This window comes from Choristoneura fumiferana, chromosome 4, assembly GCF_025370935.1.
Source record: "Choristoneura fumiferana chromosome 4, NRCan_CFum_1, whole genome shotgun sequence".
NCBI lineage: Eukaryota > Metazoa > Arthropoda > Insecta > Lepidoptera > Tortricidae > Choristoneura > Choristoneura fumiferana.
In genome coordinates this window covers 20,470,573-20,489,980 of record NC_133475.1, presented here as the reverse complement: position 1 = coordinate 20,489,980, position 19,408 = coordinate 20,470,573, and the positions used below count along the sequence as shown (strand labels likewise).

The following is a 19,408-nucleotide window of genomic DNA, read 5'->3' as shown; positions in this document are numbered from 1 at the left end:
ATAACGGCAACATTGCTAATTCGCGTCCATCTTTACTTCGATGTGTTTCATTATTGTTGTTTTACGTAAATTATTACAAAAATATTATTATTCTTCCATATCATTAGATATCTAACAGATAATTTTCACCGAAAATTGACTGGGACTTTATTTTAAGAAATATTAACTTGGTACGATCAATTTCGACGGATGTTTATCATAAGTGTCACATAGTTCCATTATCGTTTGCCCCACTAATGTTTCGTATAATGCTCTGCTGTTGACCTAGGTGCTAATTTGACATCGCAAGCGTTTGATTTTTGTTTTCCCTCAAGCGTATCAGGAACAGATTTCTTTATGTCTTAAGTTTACGTGATAAATTGATAATTAATTATCGGTTTTTAATTTTTTGCAGATGAAGTGTGGAAATGGATAGGCTCACGCAGTTGCGGGGCGGCGCGGGAGGCTCGCGCGACGCCTCGATGGACGGCTCGGCGGCCGGCGACTCGTTCCTCACCGCTAGCGACACCCCCTCCAAATACTATTCTTTGTCTGAGGACGACTCCTTCGATATCGCCAAAGATGTGTCGCTCGCGACCGCCACCGCACCTCCTGCCCTCAATGATGACTGTTTAATTTCCAATCTGTCTCCTATTGGAAAAAAGGATATACTGGACTACAAGATAGGTAAGCAAATAGAGGCTGCCAACATTTTATCTGGTGGAGTTGACATATTTGATGATAATGAGAATTCGTATGATGGCAATGAGCTTGTAATAGACGATAATGTTGAGATAGATGACAAGTCTCCAAGCTTAAAGTCACCAGAGAGCTCAGATCTCGCTTTTCCTAAAGGAGACGATCATATAAGTGAGAGTACTCTTATTGAAGATATTGGTGGGAGTAAAGAGACTGAAGTGGTGCTGCAGATAGATGGGAAGAATGTAGATGCTATCAACATCGGGAATGGGCTGTATCTGTACCGGAAGGAGGGTCAAGAGGAGCTGGCAGCCGTGCAGATCATTGATGACGACCAGCACCAGCCCAGTTTCAAGTTCCTTAAAGTTAGGTGAGTTAATGAAACAATAGATTTATAATTTACTCCAAACGAGTTTGCATTGATGAGGACACTTAAAAATGTTTACAGAGGTGCTTAATAACTTCACAGACTTAAACTAGTTTGATGCTAATTATAAGATAAATTATGAGCCTAAAACTTGGTAATTTGGGCCTGGCCTCATCAGTATACTTCATTTGGATAGGTATTTAACTAAATATAAACAAAACAATGTTGAATTGGTGTCTTAAATATTGAAATGCCCCCATTAAACTATCTGAAGACTTACGTTTCTGTATTGAAATACACTAGTCTGGTTTGTATTACAATGATAGATAAGTAAAATGTTTAAAATCCTTGAATGTACCAAAGCTGGCAGCTGAAGTATGTTACATTTAGTTAATTGACACCAATTGACCTAGTCCCAAACTAAGCATAGCTTGTATTATGGATACTAGGCAACAGATAAACATACTTATATAGATAAATACATACTTAAATACATATTAAACTTCCAAGACCCGAGAACAACCATACATACCATAAATACCTATCCAAGCCAAGTGTAGGCTCTATTTTTTATACAGTCAAGTCTTGTTTCACCACTGTTGATAGATTTCTAATGTGTGACAGATATCTATGATGCCATCTCTCTTCATTTGTATTGAATAAACAAAGATGGCTTTACAGATAAGTATGTATTAAACATAATATCAGAAGTGAAACAGGCCCTAAGTAGTTTGTTAATTTGTTTGTTACTCACCTAATTACTAGATCATTAATAAAAGTATACCTATTACTTAACCTGTTTATTAATAGTTGCTACACAAGCCACTAGCATTTTAGCTCAGTCAGTAATATATAATTTGCCACTTTTATTACAATTTTTGCAGTCCTGAAAACATTTAAATTTGTCAATTAAGTGTGCTGCCAAAACTACAACAGGATAATTGTTGGTAATACTAATATTAGTTACAATATAACAGGTATAGTGTAGATTTTTAATTAATTAAGAGGCAAGTGGAGGAATCAACAAAATTAGCAAAATAATCAGAAAAAACAATGGATGGTTGGCTTAGTTATAGAGAACAGGACTGTGAAGCTGGATATCCAAAATTCTATCCCAATATGGTATTTGACTAATTTTTATTTAAGTATTTTAAATATTAGATAACACATGTTATTGAATAGAATAACAATATTTCTTCCACCTTTACATATAGGTAACAAACAGTGTTAAAAATGTTTTAAATTTAAGATTAGACACAGAAAGACTTGTGTTTTTTATAGAAAAAAGTGTATTAGAAAGAAACAGATATATACTAGGTGGTGCCAAGTGATGTGATGATTGGTGATTGTTATCAACATGCACTTTTCATAGGAAAGGGTATGGTTCGCAGAAAAAATAAATACATTTGAATATTCACTTTTGTTCTTAACTATAAAATACATTAACCTTCGTAGGATTAGGTACTCTAGATATCTCAACAAACAAAACAACAGTACAAAACCTTTTTCGCCTTAATATTATTTTTAAAGCAATATAAGTCAAATGACATTAATTTATGTCATAAAAATACAACTATAGTTTAAAATCTAATAACATTACCCGAAGTGTTTATTTTAATCTAAATAAACCAATGCACATCATACCTGTTCTAGAGTTGATATTCAAGTATTTCAAGTGGAGTCCTAATAAAGTGTATGTAAGATCACAGTATTTAAATTTGCAGTACCTATGGATTTGGCACTATACCCGGATTTTATAACGACGAACGAAGGCACGCGATCTACTATTTGCAATGTCAATATTAAAAGGAAAAAAAAAAAAACTATAAATAAGCACCTAAAGTCAAAAGTTAATTTTAAACTAAAAAATGTTCTGAAGAAAAACCCCGGTTACAGTACTGTAAAAGTCGTGCAGCAGCTGATAGAAAGAAGGCAAAGAGGTGGATATGCCGGAGGGCGTCAGTAAAAATTATTGCAATATTTTCAATACTTAAATTTCGTTCCTGTCACGTAGAAAGGTCATTTACGTCCACTTGCAGGCATTTTAATCTAGGTCAGATCCATACAAGAACTGTCAGTTTAAGCCTTAAATCGAGATTTAAAAAAGCCTACAAGACATCCTTAGTTACTTATAATGGATTTTTTACTAATTGATGTGAACGACTGACAGCTTAATCTATTGAATAAATTTTAGTTGTTAATTCAGTATAATTTTGATAAATTATTATGAATATAAGTTTAAAGTATTTGTGTATTCGTTTTTTTGACAATCATACTTTGCTACAAAAAGTGCATGTTGATAACAATCACTAGTGATGTCACTTGAACGGGTGATAGTGTTGCTTGGGTTGAACGGCTTTCCATAGTAAGTTGGTCAGCCTAACCAATACATTTTGTATGGGAGTCTGAAATTTTCTTCGTTTTTCGACATATGTTCCTTGGAGACAGTTGTTCAGTTTGGGCAGCACTGTCACCTGTTTCAGTGTCGGCACATCGTTTGGTACCACCCTGTAGATTTTTCAAAAGATCATTTTAAATCTATCTTTTAACTGAATTATTTTTTTCTCTTCGCTAAATGTTGTCTGTATATCTATATTTTTAATTTTAATATATAGAATATGGCAAATGTAGGATTTGTCAAATACCGTATTTATGCAGGCATAGTTGCGGTTTGGTTTGAGATATATACTGTTATGCTGTCTACTAAGAGGCTACACTCATCATCTACCTCACTAATATTTATGCAGACTACAAGACTCTTTTTACATTATAGTATAAAAAATGTGGCAACATCATCAGATCATGAAAACTAATTAGATCAAAATACACTCTAAGACTATTCTAACAAACCCAAACCGCCGGCATAACTGTACCATCACCATCCTTAATCAAAAGTACCTGGGCGACCGACTAAAACTCGGTACCAAGCGTTTTCTCAGAGATAAGACCAAGCTAGATAAAAATATTATAAATCTAATAACTTACGAGCAATTCTTGTATATAATATATATTTCGGGAATCTCGGAAACGGCTCCAACTATTTCGACGAAATTTGGTATGTACGAGTTTTCGGGATAAAAAATCGATCTAGCTAGGTCTATCTCTGGGAAAAAGCTTGGTACTGAGTAGCCCGAACGGAGCTCGGTCGCCCAGGTACTAACTAAATAAATGTTGCAGCGGCGCATAGATTTCACTATTTGACCAGGATCCAAACTAAGTACCTGTATTCATGTGAGTGGAAATAAATAAAATGTACCATGTTAACCGGTAGTTGAGCATACCAAAAATACCATCAAGAAAAAGTTCTGTTTGGCACACAAATTTGCCATTAATTTTTATGGAACAATTCATGCTTGGCTACCATTTTTAAGATGTTAAATTTTATCAGCTCCATTCATATATGCCAGCCATGATTTGGGTAGAGGCATTTTTATTCTTCATACAGGTCAACCTCTAGCTATTTTGTCCAATTACTACTTGGCCACCCTTTATAATTATATAATTAATGGGGAATGTCTGAAACATGTAGAAATGTTTGAAAGTTTTTAGATCAATTAGAAAAACCTTTCTAATTAACAGAAATAAATATCAGATTTTTAAGTAGCATCAATTAATTTAAAAAATCTATAAATGTGTCTTTGACTCGATCGTTTTGACAGGTGACACTCTTTACTGGGCCGAATAATACTGAAATCGACCCTGTTTTTTATGTACACGCCCATAGAAACTGACATGAGCTTGCATGAGCATGGACCATCAAACGTGAGCGAACAAAGTACAAACAAACAATCTTTGATTTTATATACAAATAGGTATATATTAAAGTTATCAAGAATTAATTTTACTATTTGAATATTTGTGTACGTGAAAATGTTGTAACAACAAGCGTGCATAAATATCTGATACGGCTCTATTTCTAGGGCCGGATGGACGTGTCAGATATTTTTGCACGCTCCGTTGTGGCAGATATTAATGCTGGTGACTGTACCTACTGTACTGCAACAGCCCTTAAGATTTATTTGTACTGTGTACCTTACCTATATGACGATACCGGATATACGGGGATACCGGGGATACGGTATGTTATCTATGGTTATCGACAACTGATATTTACCAGTGAGGGCAACTCTAAAACTCACACAGACATTTACAAATTTACACAGACAGGCCATCTCACTTTCGGTCACGCTGTCAAGCAAGATCTGTTCGTCTAAGTAATATTAAGTTTATGTTATTTATTACCTGTTTCAGAGAAAATGCTGAAGGTAACTTAGAAGTTTATGAAGAAATTGAAATAGAAGTACCAAAAGAAGTGGTAAGTAAGAAAACATCTAGAAACTTTTGTTCACACATTTACTTCATATTTTTAAACTTCTCTGCTAAACACTCTATAATTTAATCTAATTTTAGTTTTGATCTTTGTTGTTTAATTTCAGCCTGTCAAAGAAGGCAAACCAGTTGCGCGAAACACTGCACACGTACCAATAAAAGACATCAACAAGGTGATCAGTGATCCAGGTAGCAGCAAAGTAGTGGACAAAATGATTAGTTTACCAGAGAATGAAGCTCCCATGGTTACTCCTAAAAAACAAGATAATGATTCAAATAAAGACGAAGTTAACGTAAATGGTAAAATGGTCAAAATCAGTGAGTCACGAAAATCGCCCTTAATGGCATATCATTCAACTCCTAATAAAGAGGGTATTCCACTCACGAAAACAATGGTAGACCAAAAACTTCACCCCAGCAGACATTCAGATAATAACAAGAAGACTATCGAAGTTCACACAGATAGCTGTAAACAAAAAAACTTTGATACAGCAATCAAAAGTAAGGAAATTGCAAGTCCTGAAATATCAGCTGATTCTATTGAAATACATAAACCAACTGATAAAAAACTCCCACTCAAAGATGAAACTAGTGAGATTACTAAAGAAACTAGATTGGATTTAAGTAATATTGAAAATAAAAGCATAGAAGTTATAGATGTAATTGGAGGTAATAAAAATGATGAAACTGTAAATGTGGCTAAAGAGCCTGTTAAACCTGATGTTATTCAAGTCAAAGATACAGTGATTGATGAACCAAAACCTGCAGCTGCAGAAATAAAGTTATCAAGTGATGATAACAAGGATCAGGAGAAAGAAGAAAAAGCTATTATATTGTCTCCTAGTTTAGTCAGTACTGATTTATTACCCAACGATAAAAAAGTAAATGAGAAAGAGGAAAAATCGGAGAAAATTGACATAACTCTCAAGCCAAGTAGTGTTGAATTTAGTGATGAAAGCCACAAAGGTCTCAATGAACCAACAGTAGCAATGGGTGAAGCTCAACAAGTCAAAAAAGTTGTCAAATATAGTCAACATGACGTAAAGGGAATAACTGAAAGTTTATCGAACGATGTTAAAAACTCTGAAAATAACCAACCACAAAAATCAGAAGTTATAATCCCTGAAGAAATTATTGAGGTGGATGAAATAGATGCTGATGAGAATAATCTTATCATTGAAGAGGTTATAGTCACTCCACCGAATGAGCCTGAATCAAATAAAATGGATGTTAAAGAACCACCATCCGCAGAATCAAAAAATGTCACTGAAGATCAACTTAAAATAGAGGAGTCAAATGCTGACGTCAAAATCCCAGAGTCAAAAAATGAAAAAGTTCAAATTAAACCAGCTATATCTACTGAAATTACAGAAAAAGTGGTTGAGAAGCCTGAAAGTAAAGATTTGGCTAAAGAAGAGACATTACCAACAACTACCAAGAAGCCTATTGAACCTTTAGAAACATCAAAACAGTTAGACAGTAAACAAGATAACTCCAATAAATTAAAAACTGAAGACGCAAGTTTAGACAATATTCAATTAAACGATGCTAGTAAAACAAACACGGTACAATTAGCACCAAACAAATATAAAAGTACGGAAATATTATGTACTAAAGCTAATAAAGGTTTAACTAAAGTTGAGACTGTTGGTATGAAAACACATATCGCAAATGTGTTGGTTAAAACATCAGAGGGTACAGTTGATGAAAAATCAGCCAAATCCCTGACCGAAACGCAGGTATCCCTTCAGAATCCAGAGACAGGATCATCAAAGTTGGACAGTATACCTAATAAAAATAACAAAAACACAGACAGTTCTGTTGCACAAGACGCGAAAGTTGCTAAATCTATTACAGTTTCCGATAAAGAATCTTCTCTAGCACCTAATAAAGAACAAAGTCAAACAAATCTTCCAAAAAATACTCAAAATTTAGTCAAACCAATTGTGATAAAGCTGGATGTAAAACCTGCTACTGAAAAGAAATCAGAAATAAATCATAAAACTGATTTAGCTAAACAGAGTACAGTTGATGTTAAACCAAAGTCAATCAATAACAACCATGCACCTGTTCCTTTTGGAAAATGGACAGAAGCAAATAGACAGGACTTTTTAAATAAAATCAAAGAGTCCAAAGTTCCCGTGAACACTTCCAATGCTAACCAATTGAAACAACCTAATGACCTTAACAGGAGAGACGTGCTCAAGAAAATAGATAGTCAAAGGCAAACATACAATGCCAGTGTAAAAGTCCAGGAATCCCTCCAAAAAGGCAATGTTAAAACCGAAACAGCCTTTTCTACTAAAACTGTAACTAAACCAGACAGTAAAGTGCCTGTGAAATCTGGGGAACCTGTGGTTAAACCCAAACCGATATTGAATAAAAAACCGATCCAAGCAGAATTGACTGTTCAAAAGATACAATCAGAATCATCTGCTACAGTGTCCAGTACAACTAAACAGGAAAACCAAAGAAAAGAGATCAACAATCAAGATTTAATAGACAAAACAATTGAAGGCATAATTAATAGAGCAGTGACTGGTAAAACTTCAGAAGATGTTAAACCGACTGTGCCTGACCCAGTAGTCACTGAGACAAGCGATAGGAAGCCTGAATATGATAACACTCAGCCTACTCTCTTGGACGCTATCGAAATGAAAATGAATGAGCTACACGGTATCCCGTTTGTAGAGAGACCGCCGCATGAACTGCCGCGACCGTATACGACTGATTCCAAAGCTTCGACAAAGTTGGACAGCCTAAATGTGCCGCAAAAATCGAGCAAGATTCCCAACCTTCTGCCCCTAACAAAATCACAACAAAAACTAAAAGATTGCGAAGACGACATCGTTAATCATGAAGCTACACGAGATAAAAAATCCGTCTCGAGCAACGTTTCGTCTAAATCCACAGAAAAGTTGGTCGCAGACCCGGTCCAAAAAACTGAGACCATCGTAAAGAAAGATAACATAATAACCGAGAAAGAATTCGACAAGTTTGTCAGACGTAATTCGATCACTTACGAAAACTGTCTCACTGTTACGGACACTCACCAAGCGATACAAACCGTCGCACCGAGAAGCGTACCGCCTAAGAAGATCTCGCGGAACGAGCAAATGCTCGCCGAAGCTAAGGCCAAGTCTCCGCACAAGCATCCGGCTGTGAGGCAGTATCCGAGCAAAGGGGCGAGCAAGCACGTGTCCGCTACAGACGCTCAGAATAAGCAATACCATTCAAAGTTACAGTTGGCGTACCAAACGGCACTGACTGCCAAAAGGCACATCGATAGTCCTATCACCATAATTGAAGATAAACCGGTCAAGGTGGTGTACTTGGATTCTAATGCAGAGTTTTTGCCCGCGACACTTGACGTCGCGGGCCGCGATTTATCGCCCGCACGGCCGCTCGACGTACTCACCACAGGCACTGGGGACTCGCTCGACTCGGACATGCTCGATGCCATCGACGAAATCAAGTCCCAGGAAGAAACCAAAGCTAAGACCAAGCACCAGAGAAAACAAGTCCTTACTCCTGTAGAAACGCCGGACTTGGAACTGATCGAACCGGGAGACTTAGGGATAGAGGTGTCGCCGAAAAAGAAACGAAGGATCGAGGACAGACCCGAAAAGAGTTTGAAGAATCTCGTGCCGAAGAAGTCTTATCTGCTCGGGAGGAGCACCCCTCGAGTCGAAACGGCGAGCGACGCGCCCGCCAAAATTCTGCCCGCGACGATCCAGCCGAGCCCTATCGCTCCACCTGTCCACAACGACCCCGCATCTGCGATAGACAACTTGGTGAAAGCGGCTGAACTGCTAGAAAATCAGGCCGAAACCTTAAAAGTCAGCGCCCCGTCTCCAAATGTGGACAGTCCGCAGAGTACGCCGGTAAAGCGCGGTCGCGGCCGTCCGAGGAAGAACCCACTGCCGGAGGGCTCGCCCAATACCAGCACAGTCAAGGTTCCGAGCCCGCAGAAAAAGCCGCGCCTCGCCCGCGACACCAGCTCCGACGATGAGTCCACAGACGACGAAGCCCTGATCAAAGAGAACTGGACCATGGGAAAGATAAACGAAAACATAGTCTGCCCTATTTGCAACAAACTGTTCCGTTCCGAAAACGTAGTGTTCAAACACGTGAAGCATTGCACGGGGCCGTCCCCGAGCCGCTCGGGCTCCAGCAAGCGCAGCCCGCGGCGCTCGCGGCCCTCCCGCGACAGCGACACCCGCGCCACACTCGACAACGACGACGACGACAGCTCCCCCGTCCCCGTCCGCACGCCCAGGAAACGAAAATCTAACGATTCCAACACCAAATCGACTTCCAGCGACGACGTAATTCCCGTAGAAACTGACCCTAAACAATCAGAGATAGAGGAGACGAAAAAGTCGCGAAAGTCTATCAAGCCCAAAACCATACCGAAAACTAGTCTAGTCTGCGAAATATGCGGCAAAAGTTTCAGACAGTTGTCGTACCTCGTCAGCCACAAGCTACAACATAAGAAAGAAGAGCCCAAGCGGCCCGGCGGCGACGCGCACCCCGCTGACAAATCTGTTTTCGGTTGTGAGACGTGTAAAAAAGAGTTTAGGAAACTTCACCATTTGGTTCAACATAGGCTGATCCACAACCCGGTTCCTTCGAGAGCGCTGAGAAAGACTTCTTCCGAGCAAAAGGACCTCCCTAAGAGCCAAGAGGCATCTAAAGTTGAAGATCAGAGTGCCGGCTTCCGATGTGAACCCTGCGACAAGTCATTCAGGAAACTGCACCACCTCGTCGAGCACAGAGAGACTCACGACGGTATAAACCGGCAGCGATCCAATTCGGTGACCCAAGTCAACCCTGAAAAACCGACATCGCCGCCTCAATGCGATATCTGTAAGAAAACATTCAGAAAACTCCACCACTTGATTGAGCACAAAGACCAACATCTGGAGACGAGTTCTGAAAAATCTGATGATCAAAAAAGTGTGAAGAGTTCTTTGTCGACAAAGGATATCATACATGAGTGCAATTTATGCTACATGGTATTCCCAAATGAGCATTCGTTGACTAAGCATACGGTTATTTGCTTAAGGAAAAAGAGACAATCGGCGGCAAAACAAGCGGCTGCGCTAGAAGAAAAAGATAAGAGCTGTGAAGAAAGTGCTAATACTACTCAACCCGAGGAACAAAAAGTTGAAGTTATTGATGAACCACAACCGTTAGAAACACCTGTGGTCGAGGAAAAGATAGAGGAACCAAAAGAAAAGTCACCCGCTCCATCAGCGAAACTAGAAGCGCCCCAAATAAAAGACGATCCTCCTGTTATAGAGGAAACTAAAAAGCCAACCTTTACAGTCGACAAACAATTAAACGAGCCAAAAGTGTTACCTGAAAAGAAGGCTAGCCCGCTGCCCCAAATTCCAACACCGAAAATATCAAGCAAGACACCAGAGGCTCCAGCAAAAGTTAAACAGGTTGACGAGGTCATTGTTATAGAAGACACACCGAAAAAGAGAGTTTCCTTGAAAAATAAACTCGCACATAAACTCACACCATCGGTAACTAAGCGGCAAAAAGCTGCTGCACCAACCAGGAATGCTGAAGAACAAGCACCGGCCATGTCGTCTAGCGACGACGACGAAGTTCGATACATGTTTAATCCAGACTTTAAACTCGACGAAATAGCTGAAGGTAGTAAGAACTTCATGAAAGTTCGAGCCAAGAAACGCAGTTCCTTACAAATTGAGCGGCCGAAATCCAAAGACTTAGTCAGGAGGAGGTCGTTATTACAGCACCCGCCTAAAATACCGCGTCTCAGAGCCAAGTCGGACGACACAAAAAGCGTAACAAATAATCCCCCGTTGCCGAAATCGACTATAAAACCGAAACTAGAAAAAATAGAACAAGTGCCTTCAACGGATTCAGATGACAGCGATGTGAAGTATTCCTTCCCGAAGACGGTTCCGGAGACACTGGCGCCAACAGTGAAGGAGGAGCCCGCTGGTGATGAAAAGAAACGAAGAAAGACCATAGTCGAGAAGAGAAGGTCTCTCAGTGGCATCGCTAAACGAAAATCACTGGGTAAAGCCATCGTCAAACCCCAGCCGCCGCCTGCGAAACCCGTCAAACGACGTAAGTAAACATATTCTGTAATTTATATTATCTTGAATCTAAAACAATTTATAAGGGAAACAATAATGTACAACTCGTAATGTACGACATGAAAATCCGAAGCATTATTGCTTCCGATTATCACGCCGTACATTATCATGGTCGCGCATTATCAGGGCGTACAAAATATTGCGCGCGCTGTAATGTCATCATCATCATCATCAGCCTACAGCAGTCCACTGCTGGACATAGGCCTCTTCCATGGCCCGCCACAACACTGTCTTCAGCCCCTCGCATCCATCCGCCGCCAGCGATCCTCTTAAGGTCATCCGCTGTAATGTACTACGTGATAATCTGAATCCCATCGATTCGAATGAATAGACATTTTTCACCGCGGATCGAGCGAGTGCAGCGAGCGAGATCGATATAGTCGGAGCAGAACCGACCCGGCCGGGTTAGGTTGAAGGGTGAGGGCGTGCGAGCGAGGCGGTAGGTAGCCTCGCTCGCCGCTCTCGCCCTTCGTTAGGTTTTTTTTTTATTTCAATCACGGAAATCGTAGGCATGATATATATCATATATTGGTTCCCTGCTAGTTCGGTACGGGGTGATAATTCGTGCACATAAGCACGGATTATCAGGCCGTGCATTACGAGGGTCAAACTGAAAGTTCTTAGAAAATCAAAAACTGAGCAAACTAGCAAGTTATTAGTTTAATTATATCTTTCAAAATAGTGTCCATTCATATCAATACACCGCTGCATCCGATGGAACCACTGAGAAAAGCACTCAGCCCACTCGTCCTTAGGGGTCTCTTCGACGGCCTTTTGAAACGCACCCACTGCTTCCTCGGTGTTCATAAAAAGTTTTCCTCGAAGTTTTTCTTTTATTTTCGGAAATAAATAAAAATCACAAGGTGCGAGGTCGGGGCTACATGGCGGGTGACCCAGTAATTCCACGTCTGACGTCACTAAATAGTCGATCGTTCGCCTAGCGGTGTGCGACGAGGCGTTGTCGTGGTGAAGAAGGATCCTACTTCGAGGTCGTTTCTCCCGAACTTTTTCCAATACAAGTGGCAAACAATTGTTAGTGTACCACTCTGCAGTAACTATTTTTTGATCCTCTAAAACAGTTGTCGCATAGTGACCTGTCCTTCTGAAGAACGAGGCCACCATCTTTTTTCCCACGCTTCGACCTCTCTTCACTTTAGTTGGCAACTCCTCGAAAGGAAACACCCATTGAGCAGACTGTCTCTTGGTTTCTGGATCATAACAGTAAACCCAGCTTTCGTCACCCGTAAGTATGTCGAAAACAGCATTTGAGTCACCTCCGTTAAATCTTTGAATCATTGCAAGGCACCAATCAACCCGACGGAGTTTTTGGGCCTCGGTCAAATTATAAGGTATCCACCTCGCACAAAGCTTCCTGACCGCTAAATCTTCATGGAGGATTTTATGCACTTGACTCATACCGATGCCTAAGCTTGTCCGAATCTGCTGATACGTCACTCTTTTGTCAGTCTCTATCATACGCCGCACAACACTGGTGTTATTTTCAGTCGTCGCCGTAGAAGGCCGTCCCTCAGGCAGATCATCGGTGAGATTAGTGCGACCACGTTTAAACTCATTAAATCAGTTGTAAATGGTCGCACGAGATGGGGCTTCATCATGGAAAGGCCAATCGAAGTCTATCATAGCTATCTTGTTGACTTAAATGACATCGAAAGTCATAAAAAGTCATTGCACGAAAATTTTCTCGCGTTAAATTCATGTTGACGTGACGCAGACAATTTTCAATTTGCCGCCAAATCGTAAAACAAATGAATTAAATACATACTCAATAATATTGGCAAAGAGTTCCATTTTCAAAAAGTGGCCAGTTCTAAAAACTTTCAGTGTCGCCCTCGTATTTAAGAGTGCATTAACAAGTCGTACGTTAACTACACCCATTTATCTCGGATCGAAAATGTGAAAATGCTGTAACTTTTTGTCCATGTTACTTGTACAGTCAAGTGCAAAGATATCGACACGGCAAGGACACGGCCAAAGTTACAGAAATATGTAGTTACTTAACATTAAGGTCGTGTATATGTAACTTTGGCCGTGTCGATATGTTTGCAGTTGTGTATAGTATTATTTAGTCTGTGTATATGTGCAGGCGCTGTGGCCCTGGAGCATCGCTGCGACTGCGGCCAGCTGTTCAGCAGCGCGGCGCTGCTGGCGCGTCACGCCTCGCTGGCGCACACCCCGCCGCGCGTGCGCCGGCGCCGCGACGGGCCCTCCCCCGCCACCGCCACCGGCCCCGCCCCGCCCCCGCCCCACCGCGCCCAAAGACAAGCCCGTGCGCAAATCCAGTGTTAAGTGTGACAAAGCGGACGCTCGCAAATCCGTCGTTCCCGACACGACCAAGAAGACGGTCAGGAGCCGCGCCCACGCCGGCGTCCCGCTGCCCGAGAAGCGAGGCAGGAAGTAGCAGCTGGCTCGCTCACACTCCCGGACCACTGTATAGAAATATTTTTACAATTTTCAAATATTTTTATTGTGGGCCGCATCGGCGCCGAGCGTGTATATGTACATATGCGAAACTAAAGTATAAGTCTATTTTGTCAATTTGAATTGTTATAGTTGATAAGAATAACAAATCTATTTATGTTGTTCGATAGTTTAAGGAGAACTTTTCATTTTTGGCATTATTTTTTTCGTCGCCGTGCAATCTCTGATGACGCGTGTTTGTTACGAGTCGTCTTACAGATTACATTAATGAATTAATTATAGATTTATTTTAAAACTATTTTATCTTTATGTTCGATTATTATGATTATTTAACGAATAGTAGATTTTTAAGTTGCAGAGCCAAAATGCCCATAATTGGTTGTCTCACGATCGAATGGCTGTTAACATTCTCATTATGATAAATATGAAGATACCTCTATGATAAGTTGTAAGTTTTGGTACAATAAGTTTGCGATACGGCCACTTGCAATATAATATCGACGCCAAGAATTGCGGGCAATGGATAATTATATAAAGGTTTATTGATAGACTTTAAAAACATTTCACAATTAAATGCATAATATGCAAGTTACGCAAAATCATGCTGTTAACTTTTTGATTTGTCAGTAAAACTGAACCTTATAATTGAAGCACTCACAAGGTTATTGGCGTAACGAAATATTTTATAAGAACCATGTTACGAGCTTACCGAGCTGGAGGCCAATCGCTATTGTTTGGCAATGGAGAGCTTCCAGATTCACTTGAATAATTTAGTGCTTCTTCAAATACTTTGAAATAATATATTTATGTACCTATAAATGATTTAAGCGATTAGAGATAAAATTAGACGATCGTATTGACAAATGTTTATAGTAATTTGTAATAAATACAATTAAATGAATTAAGAGGAAACCTCAATTTGGATTCACCTTTATATTTGACAAATTAGGAGAAGAAATTAGATATTTTTGGAAACAATAAACGATTGGAAGTGTAAAAACGTTTTTCACATAAAATAATGATTAAACTAGGACCAAAATTTTACAACTTTTATTTCAAATTAGTTTATTGTGCTCCGTGACTAACTGTAACAATAACTTTATGTCAAATTCTTTAATCAAATAGTCTATGTCTCGTGAGATTTATGTTTTAGAAGCATTTAACGTAATTTTATATATATTATGTAGATATCAATATTTTGAATATGATAATGCAAATTTTTGGTTAATGGGTTATAAATAAAATGTCAGAAAATATTTTTTGTGTTTATTTTAAATTATTATATGGACAATAAAAATATAATGTACGTGTGGTTATGACAATAAATAAGGTGTAACGATGGAAGCCAGTTTTATGCTCCCACTACCCTCTCTCGCATATAATGTCTACAATGCTGGGCTCCATAAGCTGAGGGTCCACACACCGCAGCTGCGCCGAAGCGAGCGCGTCTTCGAGCAACGCATTGAGCAATCTCTCGTCATTACCCATGCAGGACAATCGCTGCTGCAAGTAATGTATATCCACCTGCAATTGCTGCAAGCCGTGTCGGCCGAATGTGCGCAGTCTCACGCACTCCACTAAAGCTTTTAATGCGACTTTGAGGGCACCGTTGGACAACGCCGCTCGGTCCGCCCCGGCAGGGCTGAACACCTCAATTCTTTCCGAAAATATCCTGTTGATAGGTGAGAAGGATGATGGTGCGCGGGACCATATCGTGCGGCGACTGGAGTCGCTGGACTGCTTGATGCTGGTGGGGAAGAGTTGCGAGGCCGCGCTGTCCGCACTCGCCAGGGTCTCCACAACGCGGCGGCACACGGCACGCGGTCCTCGCGGCTCCGGCGCGCGGAGCCAGTCCCGCGCCAGCACAGACACGCGCAACATCTGAGCCGCCGTCTGCCCGATGTAAACTACTTCAGAGTCCAATGCGGTCTGAGCAGCTGTCGATAAATGCACCATAATACTATTTGTATCTTTGTTTTCCACTACCAACCCCGGAGCAGCCTCCTCCAAAAGCTTCAACAAGTGGCTATGCAATGTGGTGACTCCATTATCCTGCAGCTCCAGGCACAGTTTAGCCAGAATGAGCAATAGTTCGAATGGAATGTTGTTATTTGTTCCCTGCAAGCAAGCCATATTTTTAACCATGTCAGATAAATTGATCATTGATTCTGAAATCACAGTCCAGCAGTTGTCAGCTACAGCATGAGCACACCAGGTCTTTAGCCCGAAGGACAAGTTGTTTTGTAAAAATGCCATCAGGTCCAACAGAGAAGCCTGTATTTTCTGCATCAGGTAAACTTGCAATGAGTTGAGGATGTCTTTGAGATCTGGGTTCTCTGAACCCTTACTGGCGAGGGACTGCCTCACTTTCATGAGACTCTCCTTGAACTGTGACTGTATGGCCTGGTACTGTATCGTGGTTTTGTGTTGGATGCACTGTGTGACAGCATCAATAGCTTTACTGGACATGCTTTCACTGGATATGATCTCTGTCATAGCTTGTAATTTTCTAAAGAACTTGTCCAACCCTCTGATGAGAATCTCCGTTCCAATATTTTCAGGTCTTCTTACTACCTCTTCAAACAGACGGAATACTTGATCCATAACTTTATTAGCAAAATCAGGTAAGTTGGTATTCTCTTTTTCCTGAAACATGTCATGGTAACAAGAAATGACGATGCCTAAATCGGCCAGCAGCATATTGTTACACTTTTCAACCCATTCCAAGATATCTGTGCTTTCCACCATTGAGCTCAGCACTTGTAGATGCTGGTCCAGGCGGCTTTCCGAACAGCTCAGAAAAGTGTCTTGCAGCGACAAATCTGGTTCCTGGAGCTGTCTCAATAACCCCACACTCTCAGCTAGTTCTGATGCAGTTGTTTCAGGATTCAGGAGTCTATCTCTCAAAGTCCTTTTTAACTCTCTAATTATTTCAGAACATTCAGTTTGAATGCTTCTGAATGATGGTTGATTCCCATATTTATGCAGAACTCTCTGCGCGTGGGTGTAGTCGTGGACTGCATCCCCGTACCGACCTTCTTCGATCGCTTTGTTCAACTGAGATGGCAGGAGAAAAAGAAACTGAAGCTTGTCTAATAGTTGCCGTGTTCCACACAGTCTGCTCACATTGTTGCCGCTTTCTTTTAGTGAATCGGATATTTGGGCACTAAATGACGTTATTTTGTTCATATTTTCGCTAAGTTTATTCATTTCTTCCTGCATGATTTTAAAATCTGACCTCATTTTGCGCACGGTTTCTGTGGCTGATATAAACTTGTTATAATTCTCGTAGACTAATGTTTGCATTTCCGACTGCAGGAACTGACTCTGCGTGACAACTTCGGCCTCCTTATCCATTATTTGCCTTAGGTTTGCGCATTTTAGTAAACGTTCCAGGTACAAGTCCGCGTTGAAGTGGCTCCCATCGATATCTAGGGGATTCTGCTCATTTTCATTAGGCTCTGCCATAGTTAATTAGTTAAAGTTAATGCTGCACTAACGTAAAGTATTTTCTTCAAAGCACATACGTAAACATTATTTCCAATTTCAATCCAAAACTTATCGTCTCTTCCTTCTGTCAATCATGTCAATGTCAAATAGACAGTTTTTCTTTTTTTTTTAAAGCTATTTGAGCATCAGTGTAAAAAGATGACTTTTTCTAAAAAATAATTATCGTTCGAAGTCAGATTCCTAGATATCCTATAATTTCTCCGATCAACGATTAGTACGGAGTATAATTTTATAGAACTGCTTCGAGTACTTCCGGTTGTCCTGGAAACTTGAAATTTGGTGTGAAGGTATGGCGCAACAAATAAGAAGTCTGAAAATCTTAATTTTTCATTGATCATCTATAATTACCTCACACTGCGTACATTTTGCTCAGGAAAGGGGCTCTGCTAACACTGTATATTCATAGATTACATTAGTTCGAAGGCCTCGCTGAGTTGGTGGGCTGATCCGAGTCACACTTGGACTTTTATTTTATTTGACGATCATCATCATCATCATCACTGCTGAACAAAGGCCTCTCCCTTAGAACGCCACAATGTACGACAACTCGCCACTTGCATCCACCGGTTTCCCACAACTCCCACGATGTCGTCAGGACAGACATGAGGTGTTATTTGATGATACGAGTGAAAAATTCGAACTTCGTATCATAGATGAGTGTGTATTTCGTAACTTGCCGTCCCGCTGACGCTTATATTATTTAATACGAGAGTGAGAGGGACGGAACGACACGAACTTCGAATTTCGTGGTAGCCCCGCTGTTTCGCCTGTTTCATAGGCTTAGAGCAAGTATGTAATACCGTGCAGTACATATTTTCTCCAAGTTGGTAGATGGGCGCAAAAATTAAAAAAATAAAATGCTAATGTTGATGTTGACGTATATTTTATTTTACAAGTGGTTCAACAATAAAGGGTAAAAATATTTGCTCATATACAAGGAAAGCCCGTTATACAAATTACAACCAAAATAAATGATTTTAATATTATTTTAAACCTAAGAAATAAACTTGCACTAATTCGACTTTGTTGCACACACATAACAGCCTTTTTTTTTTCAAATATTCTACTTTGTTCTAATTGACTTAATTGAATATACTTAAATTAAACTTAGAAATAAAATATTTTTTATAAATTCATTGCAGAAAAATGCGATACAAATCCATTATCAGGTATCAGAACTTCAACATTTTAACTTTAAAGTATTTTATACTTTAAGAACAAACTCTATTAATACTTACTTAAATTAAAATAAGTTTTTCTATCTAGATCTAGACTAGTGTCTAGATCATAATAAAATAAATCTTATTTAATTACAATACAAAGCACATACAGCTATGTTATTGTATAGTCAACGTGCAAGGACCTCAAATATACACAAACACGCTAAAAATATAGACATACTCGTATTTCATTATTTTTACACTTAACTGTACACACAAAAAGGTGTTTTTTTCTTTAATTGAAAATACAAACTGAAATATAGATGCACAGAAAAAACAGAAAAATAAGACCATCACTGGGAATCGAACCCAGGTACAGGTTTTTTTCTTTAGCAAAATCACCTTTGCTTATTCATTGAGAGTCCCCATTATTATAACAAATGAAGTTACTAATCACAGGCTTTGTTGTCGAACTCCACTCGGGACCACAATCGTTTTCACCACTTCTTTCTATCACATGGTGTAAGACGATAATAGAAAGAGATGGGGAACGATAAATGCGATCGCGCACATCAGCGCCTGATAATACGGTCTCAGTTTTTAATGTGATGTCTTCATTATTGACATAATTATTTTATTTAGTTGGCAGTGCAGTGGATATGCTTTTCAAAATGAACAAATTATTATTTGCCTCTTTTAAATGCCACCAATTTTTATTCACTCGATCTCACATTTGATTCCTAATATAAACATACTCGTATGCCAAACTATATTCTAAATTCGAAAAA

General features: G+C 39.7%; 2 protein-coding genes across 2 annotated transcripts; one reads left to right on the top strand and one right to left on the bottom strand.

The window, feature by feature from the left end:
• On the top strand, window positions 1-13,818 carry LOC141427222 (uncharacterized). Its single transcript, XM_074086445.1, has 5 exons — window positions 1-170; window positions 395-1,048; window positions 5,297-5,360; window positions 5,482-11,482; window positions 13,616-13,818. The coding sequence occupies exons 2-5, from the start codon at window positions 408-410 to the stop codon at window positions 13,816-13,818; spliced, it is 6,909 nt and encodes a 2,302-aa protein (XP_073942546.1). The 5' UTR covers window positions 1-170; window positions 395-407.
• A 1,384-nt stretch (window positions 13,819-15,202) lies between these two features.
• Window positions 15,203-17,532, bottom strand: Vps51 (vacuolar protein sorting 51). Its single transcript, XM_074087234.1, has one exon. The coding sequence runs from the start codon at window positions 17,416-17,418 to the stop codon at window positions 15,313-15,315; it is 2,106 nt and encodes a 701-aa protein (XP_073943335.1). The 5' UTR covers window positions 17,419-17,532; the 3' UTR covers window positions 15,203-15,312.
• Window positions 17,533-19,408: the final 1,876 nt, after the last annotated feature.

Coding starts and splice junctions, on each gene's coding strand:
- LOC141427222 (XM_074086445.1), top strand. CDS start 408: ATGGATAGGCTCACGCAGTTGCGGGGCGGCGCGGGAGGCTCGCGCGAC. Junction 5,361..5,481: donor TAGAAGTACCAAAAGAAGTG/GTAAGTAAGAAA, acceptor GTTTAATTTCAG/CCTGTCAAAGAAGGCAAACC. Junction 11,483..13,615: donor TGCGAAACCCGTCAAACGAC/GTAAGTAAACAT, acceptor GTATATGTGCAG/GCGCTGTGGCCCTGGAGCAT.
- Vps51 (XM_074087234.1), bottom strand. CDS start 17,418: ATGGCAGAGCCTAATGAAAATGAGCAGAATCCCCTAGATATCGATGGG.